At 46.3% G+C, this 20,892-nt stretch overlaps 2 protein-coding genes across 2 annotated transcripts in view; one reads left to right on the top strand and one right to left on the bottom strand.

Annotated features, from left to right (window-relative positions):
- The window catches only part of AGK (acylglycerol kinase), a 29,654-nt gene extending 27,822 nt beyond the window's left edge, over positions 1–1,832 (top strand). The window contains exon 15 of the mRNA XM_065742708.1: positions 1,364–1,832. Within this exon, the coding sequence (XP_065598780.1) occupies positions 1,364–1,501 (138 nt within the window). The 3' untranslated portion in view covers positions 1,502–1,832. The remainder of the gene's footprint in view (positions 1–1,363) is intronic.
- Positions 1,833–5,286: 3,454 nt separating this feature from the next.
- On the bottom strand, positions 5,287–18,361 carry DENND11 (DENN domain containing 11). The gene is made up of 9 exons (XM_065742707.1): positions 18,118–18,361; positions 13,453–13,552; positions 12,275–12,433; positions 11,420–11,573; positions 11,025–11,163; positions 10,437–10,568; positions 10,104–10,254; positions 9,601–9,669; positions 5,287–8,557 (listed from the first exon to the last, which is right to left on the bottom strand). Exons 1-9 carry the CDS (start codon positions 18,359–18,361, stop codon positions 8,362–8,364), a joined length of 1,344 nt encoding a protein of 447 aa, XP_065598779.1. The 3' UTR covers positions 5,287–8,361.
- Between the last annotated feature and the right edge of the window lie 2,531 nt (positions 18,362–20,892).

Below are 20,892 nucleotides of genomic sequence, written 5' to 3'. Positions count from 1 at the left end.
ATCTATGTTTTACCCTAAAAGGGACTGTGCCATAGAGAAAATAAATATCAGAATCTTTTATCAGAATAGATCAAACTGAAAAAGAAGCCTAAACAGTCTGTCTGAGTAGTCTAGGTTAGTCTGGTGTGACCTCTTAGAAGGAAGAGAATGCTGTTGCAGCTTTGGGATGAGTGTTTCTTGGTTTTGCAGGGGCACTGAGTCAATCTCATGGATCGTTTCTACCTTCAAGGACCTTCATACCATTAGGAAAACAAATTTCTTATTAAGGGAGAATGGAACTTGCCATAAAGGGAAAAAATCTGTACCTACCAAGTGAAAATCATTAGTCAGCATCCTAGTATTTACATCAAGTTAATATTGTGGCAGCCTTGTATTTCTGAAAGAGTACTCTAGAGTCTGGTCTAACTACAGATGAACCGTTAGTAGGGGTTGTGGTATAAAACGAGCTCTTCATGCTACGAGCTGAGACCTTCAGAGTATTTGTGCTTGCCACAGAGCAGTGTTCTTTGAATCCTTGATCTAGGGCTGATGAAGGAACTGGAGACAGCTCAAGCGATTTTCACCAGTTTTGAAATAAGTAGGATATGTTATTGATCCAGGTGGACTCCTATAGCTCTGTGATTTACAGGGACTATACTTTCTCCAGTCTGAGCTGCTTTGACGTACCAGCTCATTTGGAGCTAGTTTAAGAATCAGAGTGGCAGCCCTGCCTTGAGTGAATGAAGTGCGTGCAGAGCAGACACCGGATTTGTTTAGATAAAGTCAGCCTGCCATTTTGATGAACAGTTTTAATCACTGGTAATTTTATAAGCATTAAAGAAGAAGCTCGGAAAAATTCTGCCGAGTAATTCCTGACCTGTGAAATACTTTCATCTCACGTTTCAGATCAATATTGTAAAACAGTACCAAAAGGTGTTTGTAACGTGGATTTAATAGGAGTAATTTAACAGGCACTTCTGCAGATTAGCTTGGGTCACCACCGGCAGACCAAGAAGAGCCTAGCATGTATAATATAGTTCCAACAGCAAGGAGTCTTTCAGTATAAACAATGTGGGTCATCAAATCTTCCTAGCATTTAATTATCACCAATTAACAACTAACTGAGGTAACATCTTACGCCACAGACTCTTAGTACATTCCGTGCAGTGAAGAATTGCTTTCTCTGTGCTGTAGAGACCAAAGGGGCTGGAAGGCATGTGGAGGCTGGTTAGCACCCAATGAAGTGGGAAACTGTACTCACCTTGGTTAGCACCCAACAAAGTGGGCAACTGTACTCAATCAGTAATATCAGGTCTCAGTATTACAGCATCGCTGAAATAACGTTTGCTGTTTAGCCCTGACCAGCACTGTTGCCTGTACACAGGGCACTGAGGGATCCTTTGGCATTGATAACGAGGAATACGAAGCTATGCCTGTGGAAGTGAAGCTGTTACCCCGGAAACTCCGGTTCTTCTGCGATCCCAGAATGAGAGAGCAGATGCTCCGTGCAGCTGTACAGTGAGAATGAATATCAAAGGGGCCAGTCTTCACCACTCCTACCAGGTTCTCTTCAAGGCGTGTCCTCACTAACTGGATTAAACCCACCAGATTAACGAGCCATTCAGCTACTTTATGCACAAGGTACTTCCATTGAAGGTGGCTATTTGGCTAGTTTCAAGGGGGTTTGAAAACGCAAGTTAGAATTCTAAGAATTGCATGTTAACTCGATGGCATCTTTTTTTCCCCTGGAGTCAACGGTGTACCATTCACAGCACTACAGGCTGAGTGCTGTATGCCAGATGTTACTGCTTTAATGCAATTGTATATTAAAGCAAAATGAAAGAATACTTGTCCTTGTGTTGTAAGAGTTTACGTTTATGTATAAATTTCGGGAAAGCTGGGATATTGGAAAAACTTGTTTTGGGGGGGTCTAATGCTAAGTATGTGAAATGCTGGAATTGCTGTATGGAACAGCTGAACGGTTATCTACTCTGCCCCAAAATAAATTGGGTATCTGCAACACGATTTCAAAGGAAGTTTGAAAACACCCGGTATGTATCTATCCTGGTAAGATCTTTGTTTTCTCTTCACCTTACCAGATTCAATAGCACAGAGTCAGCAACATAGTAGAAATATATTCTTTTGGTCAAGTTTAGGTATGTTACACAGGAGCACACTGGAGAATCACCACTGACCTGGAGCTGTATGAAGTCCATGTGGAAAGATTCTTACCAGCCAAATGAGCCTTTCTTGTAAGTATTCCTTTTATTCCTATAGTAGCATAAAATAAATAAGAGCATCCAAATAATTTTTATGATTAATTGTTCCCAGTTGCTTTTCTCTTTAATATAAATAGTGTTCATCGCTCCTTATGTAACCTACATCCCTTTGAGCCCCAGTTCCATAATTCACTTTGTTGATTTTGAGGTTTTTTTTTTAATAGTTTAATTGCTGAAAGGAAATGTTACTGACTTCATCAAGGTTAGCTGTTGGCTTTATTATAACTTACAAGTTTGCTTGATTCTGTCTTGTTTACTTGAGAACAATTGATGGTTATTTTTCTGATGTGATTGCTGTTTGTCCATAGCCTCCATGCCTAGTCTAAATGTATCTGTTGATTCTTTCCTGCAGTCAGAGTAAGGACATTAGTGATTAGATTTCCAGTCATTTTCTTCAAGACAGCAACCTGGCTGTGTGCTGCTGCAACAGCATCCTCTGCTGTTAAGCATGCTAAAATCAAAATGCTTTGAGAAGGCAGAAACAGGTTGGTTTTCTGGGTGATTGTGGAACCAAACTGCATGCTGACCTTTCCTTAGCCCTAGTGTGAAGAAACTCATTACCTAAGCACTAAACCCTTTCTTGACTATGATACAGGGGAGTAGAGGCCTGTTTGATGTTCTTAATGACAGTGCTGCTGACAGAGCCTGTATTGAGCTGTCTTTATGTGATCTGCAGTCACAAATGTCCAACAGCTCCCTTGGGTCACTCAGACGTTGGCTGCGCTCTGTTCTTTTTGCTTGCCACAGCTACATTTGGAGTGTTGTTCTGCAGCCTCTGTCAGGGGCAGTTCTCACTAACTTAGTTTTTCCTGAAGCTGAGGCTTCTATAGGAAAATCAGTGTGTTTGCCCAAGTAGCAGGAAAGACAAGGCAGCAGCCATTTCAAAAAGGTAAGCTTTAATTCTTTTAAAAAATACCCATGTTTAATAAGCAGTTCTACTACACAGCCACAGGCCTGTGGGAGCAACCACACATCTGCGAGATGCAAATAACACCAGAGCTCTTATAACTACAACCAGCCTGCTTAAAGGGGCTAAGTAATACTTACAGCTTCTGGTTCATCTCGACCATTTCAAGGGGAAAATGATTCTCCCTTACATAGTATCAGTCACATGGCTCCTGCACAGTGTGATTCTTTGCTCAAGGGTAACCAAGAACTCTTTTCAGACCTCGTGTTGGTAATGTGCTGATGCTGACGTACCAAGGCCAGTCTGAAATACAGGCTGATACTTAAATACATCAGTGTAATCTGATTAGCTTATGTGAATATCATTCAAGTGATTTTTTCCCCTTCTTTCACAATTCAGAGGTCTCTCAGTATGAAGTGCTTCTAGATACTTGAATTGTAACATTCAGAGGGAAAGATGTGAGGAAATCATAACATAAAATAAGCAGAGGCTGGACATACTACCTGCAGTGTAGAAGAAAGGACTCTGTTCTTATGTTTCTATGACGGCAAGACAAATAACTTTATTTGTATGAACCCTAAGACAGGAAAGAGGAGAACACTAGGTCCCACTCCGTGAGAACATTTATCCTGGCTTTAATTTACAGTACGTTCTAGAAGGGCTTAAAATACCGTAACATAAATGAAAACGAAGGATAACAACCTAATAATGGAACAGCCCAAGGCACCTGTTTATTTTAACCACAATTAATCATTTCCATTTGAATGGCATGCTGCATTAACCAGGATCTGAAATCCCAGTTCACTGCTGTATTACCATTCTGTGTTATCAATACATTCCAGTCCCTCAAAAAAACAAACAAACAAACAAACAAAAAATCCTACCACTACCACTGTGTTGTCATCTCCTACCATCACCATTAGCTTGGGGTGAGAAGGAACAAGAAAAAACAAACCAACGGCAAACAACTTAGAAGTTACAGCTATGATGAGAGAATTTGGGGTACTTAGCATGCTATGTAACTTTTGCAAGAGTACAGAGTACTTTTGCCTTGCTGTTTCAGAAACCACTCCCTTTCTCCCTCCCAAAGTACACCTCTTCTTTGCCCCAGAAGAGCCACAGCTGCTTCTGACTTCTTGCCCATGAACTTCGGCACTTCTTAACATGCAGTAAGTATTATAGCAACACTGCTGTACTCAGTAAGCCTGTACAGTAAGCTACTTTGTTGAAAAGGTGATAGAACTTCTTTTTGCCCTTCAGAATGTTGGCTAGGAAAGCTCATCTCCTCTGACAGATGTCACCATACTTAAGAAATTACTTAAATGTTAGCTAGAAAAGAGTGTATTAGCATGTGTCTAAGATTAATCTGAAATCTAATTCAGTAAAATGTTTCCCTCCTATTATCTGCTATCTGTATGGGAACTGTTGAATCACAGCCTGAAGCACTGACTGATCACCTGAGGTGGGCACTGAGTCAGCCGCAGGAGCACAGGTGAAGGCAATGCACCTGTGTGACCAGAAGGGGTGGAGTCTGACTGCACCTCTCTCAGACCCCATTTAAGGGCTGACCACCACTGGGGAAGGATCTCTTGTTGGAGATCCCTCCCCTGTGGAGTTTTGGGCAAGCCAAAACGGGTCTGTGACGGGTGAGCCTTTCTTTATTTACTGGTTGTCTGTATACCACCCAGATAAGCCTTATAAAATATACCATCCACTCCCATTATTTCCTGTGGATACTATTCTTCTGGGTTATTCACCCTACGCTATTGTTCTTACTTATAGTTGGCTCAGTGCTGCTTGTTGTACACTTGCAGTGAGATTTTCTCAGAATTTAAATGCCTAACGTGGTATATCACTTACTGAGACTTATAAATTCATATTTGTTTTTTTTCTTCTGAGCTTTACTCCAGATAGTAAAAATAGTAATAATTCATTACTTAATTACATGTCCAGTACAACTAAAGATGCAGCTGTGAAGCTCTTACTCTTTCCTGTAATTGCTGTACTACGAAGCCAATAGGAGAGAGAAACTACCAGCCTGTGTTTAGTGGGGCACTGGGTAGTCATGGTTTCTAGAAGATTCAACCTGACCTCTGGTCACTTGCAACCAACCAGAGACATCATACTACGAGAATAAAGGCACCACTATGAAGGCAAAGTACTTCAACTGGAAAAGATCTTATAGTACTTGTCAATGTCATACCTTATGCCATACTTTTCTTCCTCTTTTAGTTTAAAAAGTACCAAATAACTGACCCCCCTCCAGCTGCCAGTACTCAAAAAAGCAGCTATCAATTTCCAAGGAGGAGATTTAAACATCTGTACTTAGTTCAAGGTAAGACAGTTAAGTTAGCTCCTGAACAGGAAAAAAATCAGTGAAATTGGTTCAAAGGATATGAAACAAAACCAGCCTGCTAAACAGGCCTTCATAGCACAAGCTTTAGACATTCTTTTGTATTTCTTTCTGCTCCGTCAAGGATTTTCTACATGCAACACCAAGTAAAAGCAATGCCTGATATTATTAGGAAAAGACACAGTAGATGAAGAGTTCATTTGCAAAGAAACAAAAAAGGAGAGTTTAGGCTAAGTCTTTTTGTTCCGTTTTCTATTTGGATACTTCTGACTTCCCTCCAAGAAAGACTGCAGAGAAACAGAATTACAAGAGTAAAACAAGCTGTAGCAGTCAAGCTGGGATGTAACATGAATGCTACTCCTGCAGTAGTCCGCTTGCTTTGCTGCTTCTGCACCCATGCCCTGGATGACAACTAGTTTCTTTAAAAAAAAAAAAAAAAAAAAACTAGTTTCTGAAAAGCAGAGGTTTAATAAATGTTAAATGATTGAGTCAGGAGGTTCTGCTTGGTGGGTTCTAGCAGTGCTGTCTCACGGCCCTGATGTTCTGACAGCTTGTGAACACGATGCTGTAATGCAGTTTGTTAGAAAAACTTGGACTGCTGAGGCCGTGAAACTTCAGTGACAAGTTAAAGGATTGTTCCTGTTTGGTTCAGCGAAAGAATTTCTGATACCAAGGAGAACAGAAAGTCATCAACAGCTGATCACAGCTAAGCTACATAGAAAACAAAAGAATTGTTAGAGAGTAGTTTCAGTTCTTTTTTTTAATATCTGATGGAAATTAAGTCACAGCAATATGAAGACTGCCAGACTTCACCAGAGGTCTTCACTGCAGACAGCATGTTAAAACTGAAGTGGAAGCAAGAAGGCATAGAGGTTGTGAGTTACTTTTATACCACGGGTGTCGATTTAAAAACAAAACCTTTCCTCAGGAGAAAAACAAACAATCAAAACCCACCAAAACTGGTAGTATAGGCAACATTGTTTTCCCCTGTGGAAAAGCATTCCAGCTCCTGAAAAGCAAGATGGGGATCAACTGTTTGGAAACAGATCACGAGAACATAATGCGCTTAAGTTCATACCAATGAACTGTGCAGTAAATCTTGTGAGGCCTCTGATCCACATCTCACTGAAACATCTGAATCTACAGCAAGCAAAATGGCACCTTTGCTGCAGGTAGCCTTCAAGAAAAAATGCCAGCCTTCTTCCTTACAGACAGACACAACCCGTAAGAAGTCTACTTGAGTAACATTTGCTTCTCTTGTTTTAAGAAGAATTAGCAGGTGAGGCATCTGAGGTTCAGGTGCTGTCTCATTATATAAAATGCTGTGATAGATGTATAACACCAGCTACAGTTTGCATTTCTACAGACTGCAGAAAGGCTTCAAGGTGCTGAAGTCTCTTATGGTCAAGGGAGCGATTAAGCAGCTATAGTGGTAGTTCATGAAAGAACAGTTAGCTTAAAGCTGATGCTACTACTGGTAAAGGATTTTTGACAAAGTACTGTGTCACACCTACAATGCATAGTTCCATTCCTGGACTTTGCATGGCAAAAGGATTACCCTTCACAAGTGTAGACTTTCTGGAAAAAACCTCTGTCCCTGTATAAAGTGACTGCTGCTCTTTCCCCTCCAGAAGTGTGAGAAACTCTGGTCTTCCCAAGTAGAAAAAGGCTTGCCATTCGCCATTGCTTCCAGCCAGTTAGCAACACCAAACTACAGGGGAACCTTTTGCTAGAAGGTCACATACTGCTCTCTGTCTCATACTGAAAGACAAGGACAGAGGAGGCAGTGCTGAAGACTGCTTGACAAAGGAGAACTGGCAGACAGTGTTAAAATAAAGGAGTGGTGAGTACTGTCTGCTACAAAGGAAAAGCTAGTGACATTAGTTAGGGCATACTTCTTCAATGTCATCCTGCCCAGCATCATCTGAGCTGAGGCTGGAGAGCATAGCAATTGCAAGGTGGCTCAGTGGTGTTGGACCCTCTTCAAATTGAGGGCATCTTGCTGGTTTGAAGATAATAACCCAAAGCAGCAGGTTTGATACAGCTGAAAACCGAAGGAAGGATTAAGTAGAGATGGTGCTCTTTTCCAGCTGTGAGATAGACAGGTATAGTCTTATAGACAGTTTATACCTTAAATGCCAGAACTGAAACAGTGCCACTCTGGTAAGCAAAGTCATAAGATCCTATATTGCACCCCCTTATCCCAATTTTTTTTCTGCCATGAATGAGAAAGGGTGGCTTTCTTCCACTTCACCCGCTAAAAGTTGGGCGAGGAGAGTTCGAAGGAGTCCCAGTCTTCATCGTTTGTTTAACTGTCCCCACCCATAAACACGGTGGGACATGAGATGTTTTGTGATACTGGGGCACTAACAGCCTGTGCTGAAGCTCTCTTAAGTGGAAGAGGGAATGACAGGAGGATTTTCCAGTCAAGTCTTGAGAGCTCAGCGGCAGCATTTCACATTGGTCCCCATCAGACAAAGTGCTTTCCTGAAGTCTTCAGCCCTCACGCATCCGTACTAGGCCACAACCTAGCTCACTGGCACCAGTGAGGGTTGGTGCAGAGATGCCACTGGTCCTATCTAAAAAAAACAAAAAACACAAAGAGAAAAAGAATAGGAGATGAAAACAAACAACCAAAAAAACCTGGAGTGGCTACTCCTTGGGAAAATAAGGGGGTAAAAATAGAATCACATTTTCTTTTAAATTATAAATACTTTCCATATAGAGTTATTAAATAAAATGAGACCCATCCAGTGGCTGTGGTCAGTTCCAGTGATGCTCCTATGCAATGTCTGATAGTCTTTAAAAAGTGATCTTTGCTCCCCGTTTCTCTTCCTCTTGGTTTAAGTGCAGCAGGGGTTGTCAATGACGAGCATAACATCAATGCCATACACTTCCAGTAGGTCCATAAGGAAACTTCGATCCCCCTGGGGATCCAGGCCCATGCCTCGTGCGTGGTCAGCTGTCAGGGTCTTGTCCTGGCTGGCTGACACCTCCATCAGTGTCTGAAATATGCGGTTGTTCTGCTCCATGAAAAACCTATAGGATAAAGTCAGCTGAGATGATGGCAGCGAAACCCCAAAAGACAGCATATTTACCAGAGAGCACCAAAACTGCATTTAGGCCACTGTAACCATAGATCCCACTCTCTTTGTGATAGTGCAGTAGATTTCTATCCACTCTATGACAGAGAGTAGAATAAACAAAAGCAATAACTTATAATTTACAGAGATGCTTCCATCTGGCTGACTTATGGTAGGCACTCGCCTCTTCAGAAGAAACCCACATTGTAAGCTAACGTACTTTGTGGTAACTAAGTAGGTACTTTAGACCTATAACTCCCAGAGAGCAAAGGAGGAGCAATGTTTTTATCCACCTAGTATGCCACTGAGTAAATAATTCTCCAGTATTGGAGAACACAGCAGTAAGAGCTGCTGCTTACCTAATGCTTTCCTAGGAACATGCAAGGCTGTGCAAGAAGAGTTCTGACTAAGTTCTGCCCTGATGGTCTTTCCAGTTTCATCCTATAACTTCGCAGCAGCTGCAGACTGTGACACAATAGCAACAGGCAGTGAAAAGCTGCAGAGATGTAAAGTGTGGTTTTCATCTAATTCTCTACCTCACAGTCTACCCCTGCTCTGGTTTCTCTGTTTCCCATTTACAGAGCCAGCTGCACCAATGGGCTAATCCTCCATGGTCTTACCTCTGCATTGTACCTCCCCCACAGACATTGGTGCTTTCCTGAGCCAAATGTTTCTGGTATGAGAAGTCCTATGGTGCTTATGCTTTCGGAACTGGGAGGGGAATCTTGCATTTCTGATTATGTTTTAAAAAATTTCCTTTTCCCTTCCAGCTTTTAAGAGACAAACATGGCTGCCTTTGGCTTCTCAGATTGCAAGAAAGATGATCTGAAGAATAAGAACCAGTTTGGCTCTTGGATCCCCTGAGGAACACAGAACTGACTATGGAATTACATTAACTGTGGTGTTTCATAATGTGCTGAGCTCGCACAGCATGAAATCAGTGAAATGTGTTTCTTAAGCCCAACAGTGACCAACTAAGCATTAGGGGTAGCCACTCACAGGATGAAAAGGTCCTCTTCACAGGAGCTACAGTCCTCACCCACCTCTTGAGAATACATTAACATCTGTCTGAGAGAAGGGAGACAGATTAAATGCACATACCTCCAGTGAACCTGAAAGCATTATGAGCAGACAACTCACACTGAGTTCACATCTGTTTCTTTTAGATGGTCCAGTTAGCACCACTGCCCCAGTATCTGAGGCAACACGGTAGTCTTTATAAGGTGCTGGGCTACAAGTCATGGCTTAAGGGTAATATTTTCAGGTCTGCTACCTATCAGTAATACATCACAATCTCTACTTCTCTTGCTGCCTTCTGTCTGCTTCACCAGTTCACTGGTGGAGCGATTAATATATGTATGCAGAGTACCCAGTGACTCTCATACAGTTGAACAGTGGTAGCAGAGTCTCAGATGAGCTGAAGCAGAAGAAAACTTGAATAACATGAAGACATCCTGCCTTACATCCCTGTCAGAACCAGGACTGCTCAGATCTGTTATTACCTCTGGTCATTAAGCCGCCGGTATTTCTCCTTATCAGCACTGTTAATTTTCAGGAGTGGTTGCAGACGCTCGTGATGAGTCTTCACATTCTGGTTGTCTACGTAGACATCATAGAGATCCCGTTTCTCCTCAAAGATCTTTTCTGTTGTACCTGGCAAAAAATCAGACAGGATTTTTGAGAACAGCACGTTGCTTTCCCTGCAGACTAACTGTTCTCTCTTGCTTTTGTGGATAGCTAATCCTTGCACGTCCTGTTTCTCAACAGTGTTAATTGATAGCCTGGTATCTCACAGCCTGAAATTAAAAAAGTTCTGCCTAATCCATCATACTTACAGGCCACATATGATACTTCTGTCTCCAGCATTTCTATGTCTGCCACGTTCACATAGAAGAATGGTTTGGATTCTGGGACAGTTCCTCCAAGACCAGGTAGAGAAACGTTGGCAAGGCAACAGCAGCAGTACACTGCAGACGAGAGAAGTGCGTGCTGAGATGCTTTCAGTATTCCCTGCAAGGGCATTATGAACCCTGCTTACTCAGTTCTCCCACACGCTCTTATGTAAACAGTGGTTAGAGCTTTGAAACGCCCCTGGACACCAGAAAAATCTCAAGTGGGAGCAGCATGTTTTGGATAGGAAATAACCAGTTCTCCCACTGGAATCCCATGTTCCAGATTCCACAAATTCATTCGGCAGCCTTATTTTCCAGCGTTTGATAGTGCCAGGTATGCCCTCAGCCAAAAGGCCTGAAGAAAAGTGTTTTGTAAAAAACAAATACGTTCAAGGCAAACTTTATCCCCCCACAAAGAACGGCTGTGATGGATTTTTAAGACCTGTGTGACGTTTTTCCCCTCAGTACCCACAGGCAATTTGGCAGCTCTTCAGCCTACTCTGTAGCTCTGTGGTGTCCCTGGAAACATACCTCTATAGCAGACAACTCCAACTGGGGGTGGTGAAAATATCAATATGCGCTTGCGCAGTAGGGCGAACTTCCAGAGGACAAGAATCTGCTCACCAAAGAATTTGATGAACTGAGACATACAGCCAGCAGGGTGTGTGATCTGCAGGTCGAGGGAAAGGGAAGAATACAGTTTAGAGGTGACACAGGGACACATGCACAGATGCTAAGTCTAAATGTGGGAGCAAGACCAGCACATGGCAATGACAGAGAACTACAGCTTGTAATAGCCCAAGTCAGTGTCATCTAAAGCAGCCTACAAAGTGCTGGAGTAACTTCTTACATAAAGAAGTATGAGACGCCAGTAAAGAACAGCAGCACACTGCACGTTCCCACAAGCTTCAGAGCCCCTACCTCACCTTCATCTCAGGGTACATGTATCTGTGGATGGATGGCAGCCAGTGGACTGGCTGCTGGGAGGTGGTGGTGCCCTTGCTATCAGGGAGAACACCTTTCTTGTCGTCATAGAATGCCTCTAGATGGGAGTAGTGCCCTGGCATCTCCAGCTGGTGTCTGGAAGAGAAAGGAAAGAAATGTGTAGCATCTCCGAACTAGCTATTCAATGCCTTGCCCCCAGTCAGTATCTGCTTTTGGAAGAAGCAAAGGAGCCCCAGGTGCCTCAGTTGCACGGGCAGTCTAGGAGGGCAGCCTGTGCGTGAGGAGTAACACCAGCTTTCTGTGCAAAGAACAGGCGGGACTGAAGCAGACAGTGAACTGATTTATGCTTAGGACTGATCCTCTTTCAAAATGCACTCGGGTAGGGACAGCTTTCCTTTCTAACACACTCATTTGCCTCACCAGGCCCGCTGAAACACAGCTGAGGCATACACTGAGACAGAATCACAGTGATGGGCTTTGAAGCCTCCTGTGAGCTCTCCGTAAAATAGTTTTCAGAAGGACAAGAGAGAAATTTGTCCTCTCAACAAGAGGACTCTAACTTCTTGTTGTCTCCCCTAGCAGTTGTGTCCCCACAGTGCTTCAGAAGGTTTGGATAGCATTTGATAGCCTGCTAGCAGTGAAGAGACTGCTGCTAAATCAGTTCCTTCATTCCTTCCCTATTGTGAATTGTACCCTCTCTCTGGTGAACCAGTCATTCAGCAAAGTTATAACTCAGCATTCCACTTGAGTTCTCACACATCTAAGACTGCTTTCCACTGAGGCAGTGTTACCTTTCCCAGGTGGGGAGCAACCAGTTCCTACCCAGGGGAACTTACCTGACCTGGTTCTCCAGGAAGTGCATGTACCTATAAAGCAGGGTGTAAGAAGGAGACAGAATCCCCACAGACTTCATACGGGCACCACGCTCTAACTCACTCTCCACAGGCATGTTGGCAAAGCAGGCCAGGCCAAAACACAGCCCTTTCCGGAAATAACTGGGGACAAAGATTTCACAAAAGAGTTAATGTTAGAAGAAAGTAAAGGAATGAAAGTATCCCGGCACCAAAAATACTGATTTTTGGAACACGGTTCCTTCTTTAAGGAAACCTCTGAAATCCCACCATGCAATCTGAAGGGTTGAGAGCTGGCCCTCTACAGGACAGGACAGGACCACGCAAGGGTGGAGTTTTAGTGCTTCTACCACCATCACCCCTACCAGCCACATCATTACATTGCAGCAAGGAGGGAAAGAACTGGGAAGATCACTAGGGGATGCAGGACACAGTCGACACAGTGCTGCCCTAAGGAAGAAGAGTGTATGATGCAAAAGGCTGTGAGCAGAGTCTAGCTACTTGGTCATTACTTTGGGTGCCAGCATGTGGAAGCATACTTCAGCTGAGTGCAAGCCTGCACGCCTTTGAGAAAGTAACTGACCAAAAGGAACAGCAAGAGTGCAATTCATTGTGAAACACTGTCGCATTGCAACAGTGGGCTAGTAAAAGCGTGAGAATGCAGAACTAGCCATCAGACTTTCCACCAAAGGAAGAAACCAGGGGTGAAGAAAGTGACTGAGACTGTTTATCACAACATTAAAAGAACCCAAAAGTGCTGACAGAATTAAGAACCATAGAATTTCTAAGTTCTGATCCTGCAAACTCCTTCCTATTTTACTTCTGCCGTCCTGTCTCCTTCACTATAGGTCTCTGCTGACAATTTGAACGTTTGCAGTGCAGTATGATTTGCCTAATAAGCATTAAAATTTGCACACCCCTGAGTAGCTGGCTGACCTCCATAGTCACAGCCATGCAGCAGATGCCATACAGCCACCTGGTACTGGATATGATACTGAGTGTATCTAAACAGTGTCTGACTTGGTGACATACAGGTTAGCAGCACAGCAGTGCAGGAGCTTAACTTCACAGGTGGTATTTTTCTTGCATGTTATGGGTTAAGGATGGTGGTGTAGATGTACAGCCAAGAGAAGGAAGAGGTAACCCAGCTCAGGCATACTCACATGAAGTCTGACTGGATTTTGTGGGACCCGCTCGCCATGGATTTGAATTCCACGCCTTCCAAGTCAATATCTTGAGGTAAACACCACTCCACCATGTTGCCTGCAAATAAGCACATTTATTTGGGTGAACGCAGACACGGTTCTCATTAGTGAAAAGTCAACACTAATGATAGCCAGCTGCTGCTTTTACATCAGCTCTGTGCTGGTAACGCTGAAGTAAGGCTGCTCCTGAACTCCCTCTGTCCTGGACAGAAGCTGCAATACTGTACTCCACTGTACTGTATCTCCTGCAAACTTGCACAATGCTCAGGTATTGCAGGACTGCTTTGGAACCCAGTGCTGTTTTGTGGGTTTATCCTTTATATGCTTTATCACAGAGCAGCTACCACTCTACCTCGCCAGGTACTGTGATAGTGGATGAGCTGTAATGTTAATACAGAAAGAACCTTAAGTGTAGATTGCTGATCCTTAGGATTAGTTTCTATGAGCATGCAGGGTAGGACTGCTCAAAGAGGAGCCCCTAACTAAGCCAGCATCCTGATCATCGCTATGCCCTGGAATTTCTTTTATTTGTATATTTTCAGGGTAGGAGGGGATCCCAGACACTGCATATTTGTACACGAAACAGTAACCAAACAAAAAAGTACACAGGTTACACAGCAGATTAAGATTAGCACACAGATGTCCCCTGACAACCCGGGCAGACAGCATGCAGTTCAGTGGAGAAGACCACCTAAGGATCCCAGTCCTGGAACAGATGGTATCAGTGACAAATCCCTAGAGCATACCAAGACGTGCCCTGCTGTGGTAGTTCACCACGGGTGAAAAACAGGCTTTCCCTTCAGAGCCTCCCTTACTCACCTGGGCACTCTTACTGCAACAATACCTGCTGTACGTTCAGCCACTGGTGGTTGAAACATGTTGAAACTTAGTTTTAAGAAGAGGAAACAAATGCTACTCTAAAGCAAGGACACAGGCACTCGTGGAGACGAGCATCCCCCTGCACAGACACTGCACGCATTTGGAAGGGGCCTGCCGTCAGCGAAGGCTTTTAGAAATAGAGGCCTCAGATTTAAATATCTCCGAGACCTGTGTCCTATGTTATTACTCATACTGCATAAGGACATGCATGCAAATTCACATCAAGTTGAGCGGTTGACATTTAAATAGGCTATATATATATTATTTTCCTCACAGATATTGTACTTAGCAGACCTCCCCCAGCCCTGCCTGGCGAGGACTTTAAAAAACAACAGCATGGCACTGGGAGAGATGTGGCACCCAGGCTGCCAGCCTGCAGGCACACAGCTCCCATGGGCTGGCTGAGCCATGCAGCTCGTGCCATCCCATGCTCTGCTGCAGCACGCCTTTGCCTTTAACAAGAGTGAAAGGCTGGCAGAGGGAAGCGGTGACATCATGCCACTGCACGGTCCCCTGTAGATTTTGCATATTATATATAGATGTTGGCTTTTGTTCTGAAGCGGTTTTGTTTTTTTAAAGGCACAGGACCCTTCCTTGAGAGAGTAAAGAAATGACTATTGCCTCCTAACCACGAGGCTGTGGTTTCAGCTAGATCCTCTTTTAATGCTCGCACCACAGAGGATTATGTGTTGGTCATCAGCTTTATATTAGTGCATCAGTAAGCAAAGGAAAGTAACTTTGTTTAGCTTATCAGAAGCTCTGCTGTCTGCCAGCCATGGAGGTGGTGGCATGGATATGGTTCAGACAACCTGTGTGCTACAACACTTAGGAAGGAAAAGGCGTCTTGAGAAGATTCTTATCAGCTGCGTACCCACAAGACCTATTGTATGTCATGTAGGTATTTGTCCTGGGCCCTATCATTGAGGGCTGACATCAGCAGCCCACACCTGCACTCCTGGCAGTTCCTCACACCGCCGTGCCCTATGAACATACAGGTGACGTGGCAGCCGGAGAGCCAACAGTGAGATAAGAAGACTTGAAGTCAGTCTGGTGAAACAGCAAACAAAGGACACGATGGCAACTGCCAGCCTGCATGAGAAACAGGAGGAGGGAGGAGAGCCACGCTGTAGAAAAACAGGAAGCATTTGCCTTCCCCTGCATACAGCAGCTCTCGTGCACACGGGAAACTTTCCAAGCAAGAGCTAAGCTGGAGAAAGGTTTTGTCGTGAGACAAATCTGGAGATCTTGTGGGAGCTGTTTCCCAGCACCAGGTCAGTCCGAAACAGCACTCTCAGTCACTGGTGTGCAAAGTTAAGGATGTTCTTCCACTTCTGCTTCTCTTTTCTTCCCCCTCACCAATGACACAAGCACCTGATGGCTGCAGTAAAGTCACCACCTGGCCCTCCTCACCAACTGGACGTTCCCAGACCTTGGTCTTTGGTCTGGGAAGGTCTTTGGTCTCCAAGGTCTTTGGGGTGTTGTTCGTGCAGTGCTCCTGTGCTGTACTGAGGCAGGAGATGTACCAGGTGAGATCTCACCACGTTCTGGCTCAGTTTCCCAAACAGAGGAAATGCAGGACAGAAAATCAGAATGTTTACATGCTTACTGGTGGGAAACCGATTCCTTATAGATTCATAGATTCGCTCTTTAAGCCAACAGGCTGTGCAGGACCTTCACGAAGTCAGCTACTATCTCCATCACAGAAAGAGGAGCTAAGAAGGTTCAGCCTCTTTTCCAGTATTCCAGAACAGTGAATGAGGCATTGACTTCACCTTTTTTCTTCTTGTCTCCTTCTTAAAGCAAAATTTATTGCCCTATTTCTTTTTCTTACCTTACCCAAGGCAGGTATGAGTGTAGGAGAGCACGTGGAGCCTAATGCCAAGCAGGTCACACCTACCGGATGTGTCCCAGCTGCTGCCCAAGGTAATCTTGGGTCTTCCATTAACTGCTCACCCCAGAAAACATCGGCACTGGGAAGTTCAGCAGCCTCACAGAAGCACCTTGTGACTGCAGTCTTTGTAGAGCCATGTTGGCATGGACCAGGTGCTCACACTTTTTTAAGTTGTCAGAACAATCTCAACCCTTTATTCCCTTAAGGGGAGGTTTGCTACAGGGCAGGGAGCAAGGAGAAGGCAGCACAGTTGGCTCCTGGCCTGCCATCATTCTGCTCTTCTTGTAACAGCCACCAGGAGGTCTCTGTCAGGTCCCACAGGTTCACTGTGCTGGAAGTGGGGAGAGTACAGCTGGGTTAGGGGCTGTCTCTGCCTCCTGCGTTCAGTGCTCACACAGGGTCCCAGGGACACTGGAGCTATGTCAGTGAGTTGGTAACCCCGTAACCTACCCTTGTGAGCCCAGCACATTCCCCTGACAGAAATATGAGCTCATCTGCCTCACGCCCTTTCAAATTTAGGAGGGAAGCTGCTAGAGTCTTTATTAGCGCAGTCACCACATGCTCCTTCTACAGAAAAAGATCCCTCATGCTGCTGTCTGCCTGTATTTGAGCAGATATTGCCAGTTCTGCCTTCTATGTGACTGAGTAAGCTTCTCCTGGGCAGTGCCAGCCTGCTTTCTGGCTCAGACACAGTATGGATGATCTTCTTCAGGTCAGAGCAGGGAACAGGTGCCCTTATGCTTATTACAGAAGTCCCTTGCACAATCTGACAAGCTAGAGCAGGAATTCCTCTTTCCAGCACCAGCAAGCTCCTACCGCTGCAGCTCTGAGAGCTTTCTTCTGGGTCTGCATCCTGCGTGGGGCAGTTTGTGAGTGAAGCTGACACATGATGTGCTCCTCACCTGGTACTCCTTGCGTTCAGCACCAGCACCGCACGGCAGCGGCACACTGACCCTCCCTGAACACAGCAGCCTGTTCCTGGGCCCAGGACACCACACAAACTGCACGTCAGATGTGAGAAGAGCTGTTGCCCAACTGTCCCTGGACTCCGTTCAAAGCAACAGCTGGCCCAGACAAACTCCTGAGAAAGCCAAGCTTTCTGCCAACCAGGAAACCTCCCAAATTCATAGAAGGCATATGCTGTGAGATGGAGAGCAACCTGCTGCCGCCACCATCCGCGCTACGCTGTGTTTTGGGTACTTATGGGAAACACCTCCCTCCCCATCTCCGGTTGGAAAGGCGGCAGCCAACCTCGTTCTGTGTTTTGGGGAGCCCCAAGCTTGTGACCTCCAGACTCTCCCTGTGGCAGAGCAGAATAAGTCATGTTTGGAGAGCCCTCGAGTGCCACAGGGCGCAGCAGGCACAGGTTGGCAGCGCGTGGTCCAACTGCATCCTGGAGCTCCGTTCTGCGCATCACTTCTGGGAGCTGCAGCTCCAGGCAGGGTCAACGTTCGCTTTCAGGGACTCCCACAAGCTCGGCCCCTCCATCAACAGAACAACACCAAAACAAAACAAAACCAGCACGTTTTACGCCAGGAATCCTTTGCTAGGAATTTCCCATGCGTCTATCGATAGAAAAAAACAACAACAAATAAGAGGACCCCGTTTGCAGGCCGGGCTGTGCGTGCGTTGCTGTGCTTCCCACGCTGCTCCCAAACTTCCAGCCATGCCCCGCTCCTGCCAACACCCCAGGGCCGCCGCCGGGCGCAGCCGCTGACCGCACATCCCCACGCAGCCGCCCGCGCCCACGGATGCGTGAGAGCGGCGCGGCTCCGCCAACGGCCCCCGACAAACCCCACGGCTACGGGGGATGCTCCGGGCCACCGGCTCCCGCCGCGCCCGCCCGTGCTCACCGGTGCGGGGGTCAAAGGTGACCACGAAGACGGCCACGATCTGGTCCTCCTCCGCCCGCGGCGGCCCCGCCGCCTCTTCCTCCGCCTCCTCCTCCTCCTCCTCGCAGCTCCACGGCGCGGCGCTCCAGCCGCCGCCGAGCCGCCGCCCGCCGACTCCTCCCGCCTCGGCCGCGGGCGGCGGAGCGGACACAGCCGGGCCCTCGGCCCAGAAGAGCAGCGGCGCCTCGTCCGCCCGCTCCACCATGGCCGCGCCGAGCCCAGCCGAGCAGCGCCGGCCGCCGGCGGGGGGCGGCTCCGGGGCGGGGCGCAGAGGGACACGCCCCCGGGGAGGGGGGCACCGCCGGGAGTGGGCGGGACCCGTGCAGCCGGGCGGGATCCCGCCAAGGGCCGCTCCCCTGCGCGGCGCGGGAGCGCTGCGGGCTGGCGTTGCGGAGATATATACGCGCATATATGTATATATATATATATATATATATATATGTGCCGCGTGAAACGCGTTGTTGAGGAACGGGCAGAAGCAGCTGTGGATGCCCCCGTCTCTGGGCAGCCTGATCCGCCTTGCTTCCTGGGCTAGGTGGGCTTTGAGGTTTTCTTAAGCCAAACTCGCTGAGTTCGGCTCAAGACAGAAACGCGGAGACACCGGCACGCCCAAGGCACCCACAGCAGCCAGCCTCACTGTAATTACCATCCTCGTTACTCTACCACCATTAGGCATCATTAAGTTTAGCTCATTTCCCTGGGAGTTTCTGATTAATTGGATTACCCAATTAAGCGGGCCACAATTAAAGGGAAAGCATCGCTATAAAGGCTTTAACTGCACAGCTTTTTGCCTGCTGAGCAGCTCCGTGTGTTCAATACGCCATTAAGAAGCTCACAATGCAGTGCCATCAGCATTTCTTTTTCTGTGACATCTGTGTCCATTCACTGTGGCTCAGCCAGCACCAGCACGGGCCCAGCAAAGTCACCCAGAGGAGCTGTGGGTGACAGTGGGCAGATAGAGGTATCTGCAAAAGACGATGGGCAAGGAAGAAAACCAAGAACCCTGCACAACTCTTGTTGAAGGGTTTTATAGAAAGGCCAAATTCTGCTCATACCCACACACGTTGCTTTCACCACATGGGCAGCGCCAAGCTGTGCTTTGAGGAAACTTTGCCTGTATGTTGCTGCTGACAGCTCGCTTCCCCATCTCTGTGGAGAGTTTAAAACCAAAGGCTCTCTGCTTTTGTACTCTGCTGAAATCAACAGGTCCCAGTCTCAGGGAATGTGGCCACACGAGGAAGAAAAGGTCTCCCTCTGATGAAGCACTAAGAATCATAGAATCCTTAAGAGTCGGAAGGGACCTCTGAAAGCCATCTGGTCCAAATCCCCTGCAATGAACAGGGATACCTACCACTAGATTCGTTTCCCAGGGCCTCACATTGAGAGTCTCTAAGGGACAGGGCATCAATCACATCTCTGGGAGACCTGATCCAGTGCTTCACCACCCTCACTATAAAAGACTTCTTTATATCTAACCTGAAGCTTCCCTCTTTGAGCTTGAAACATGAACTAGAACATGATCTCCATATCTTTGAGCAGTTCTTCAGGATAAATAAGAAGTAATAATGTGGTGGCTTTTAGTTAGATGCGAAATGAGCCTTCCTCACACTCTGACCAACGTTCCTCCTTGTGGCAACATCTTCCCATAGCCCCTGGCAATGACAAAAGGCAAACAAAAAAACAGTCTGAGAGGGGCAGTGAAAACCACACTGAGCACCTGGCACGTCCTCCTCACAGCAAGTGCATGGCCTGCCACAGCCTTAGCGGGCAGCTTCAAAGACTTGAGTGCCCACAGTTCTAACAGGCCAGGTACAAGGGCAGGGTGACCTCAGCTTGACATGTCCCTTTGTTTTACAGTAGGAACCTTCCTCCACCTGTGCTTTGGGAAGCACGTGCCCATGCTAACAAACCCTTATCTCTTCTGGACTGTGACCACTTCCAACTTCTGCATGGCCTTCCAGCAGCTCTCCCTGATGCTAAAAGGCTTCTTTGACCCCATTCCCAGCTCATTAAAGCTCATTCTGGTTCCTCTTAGAAGTGCAGGCTAACAGAGGCAGCAAGCGATGAGATTTACACAGAGGCTTTGTCCACTGAGCTGTGCTGGACAACCTACATATGCCAGTGGCATTGGCATGTTCATCCTCTCCTCTCCCAGGGCATTCATATGGAACACTGAGACAGGAAGCCACATGCAGACCTGTGTATCGTCCCTCATAAAGTCTAGCACATTAAGGATTAAGCTGCTAACATCCCTGCTCAGGCTGTAATGCTTTCCAGCCTAACACACATCTCAACACAAGAAGTTAAATTCAGACTTAAAAAAGAGGAAACACTGGATCCATCCCTAGCAGATTGAGCATTTATGTAAGCAAAGCCCACAGAGGCTGCATCTCTGGTGGGATTAACACAGAGCAGCCTGGCTGTCAGCAAACATCACCTCCCCACAAGATGAAGGAGAAAAGAGTGCAGAAGCAAGGGGATGACTCACAGAAGAGCTGGATGCAGGCACAGCATTCAGGTCCATAGCAAAACCCCAAACCAGCAGCACAGGCAGCCCTGCACAGGTGCTGCTGAGCTCCAGCTGCTTTCCATTAGCAGTGGTCCTGAGGTGTGTAAGGTAGTTATAAATATGCTGGGGTGGGAGAGGAATGTTTGTAGGGTGGCTGGTGGTTGCTTGGGGGTCTTTCTGCTTTTACAGCTGTATGTAAAGGGGGTAGCGTTTCCAGGTTGAGAAAT

The sequence above is a fragment of the Cyrtonyx montezumae genome, unplaced genomic scaffold (genome assembly GCF_038088225.1).
Source record: "Cyrtonyx montezumae isolate F1298 unplaced genomic scaffold, pur_monq_1.0 scaffold_3, whole genome shotgun sequence".
Lineage (NCBI taxonomy): Eukaryota > Metazoa > Chordata > Aves > Galliformes > Odontophoridae > Cyrtonyx > Cyrtonyx montezumae.
Note: the sequence above shows the minus strand (reverse complement) of the source record. Positions and strands in the feature narration are given on the sequence as shown.

Bases quoted from the DNA above. Each gene is read 5' to 3' on its own strand.
- DENND11 (XM_065742707.1), bottom strand. From the start codon at position 18,361: ATGGTGGAGCGGGCGGACGAGGCGCCGCTGCTCTTCTGGGCCGAGGGC. The intron at 10,569-11,024 runs GTATGTTTCCAG...TCTCGTCTGCAG, and splicing joins TGGAGTTGTCTGCTATAGAG to TGTACTGCTGCTGTTGCCTT. The intron at 10,255-10,436 runs GTAAGTATGATG...ATTTTTTGCCAG, and splicing joins AGAAGTATCATATGTGGCCT to GTACAACAGAAAAGATCTTT.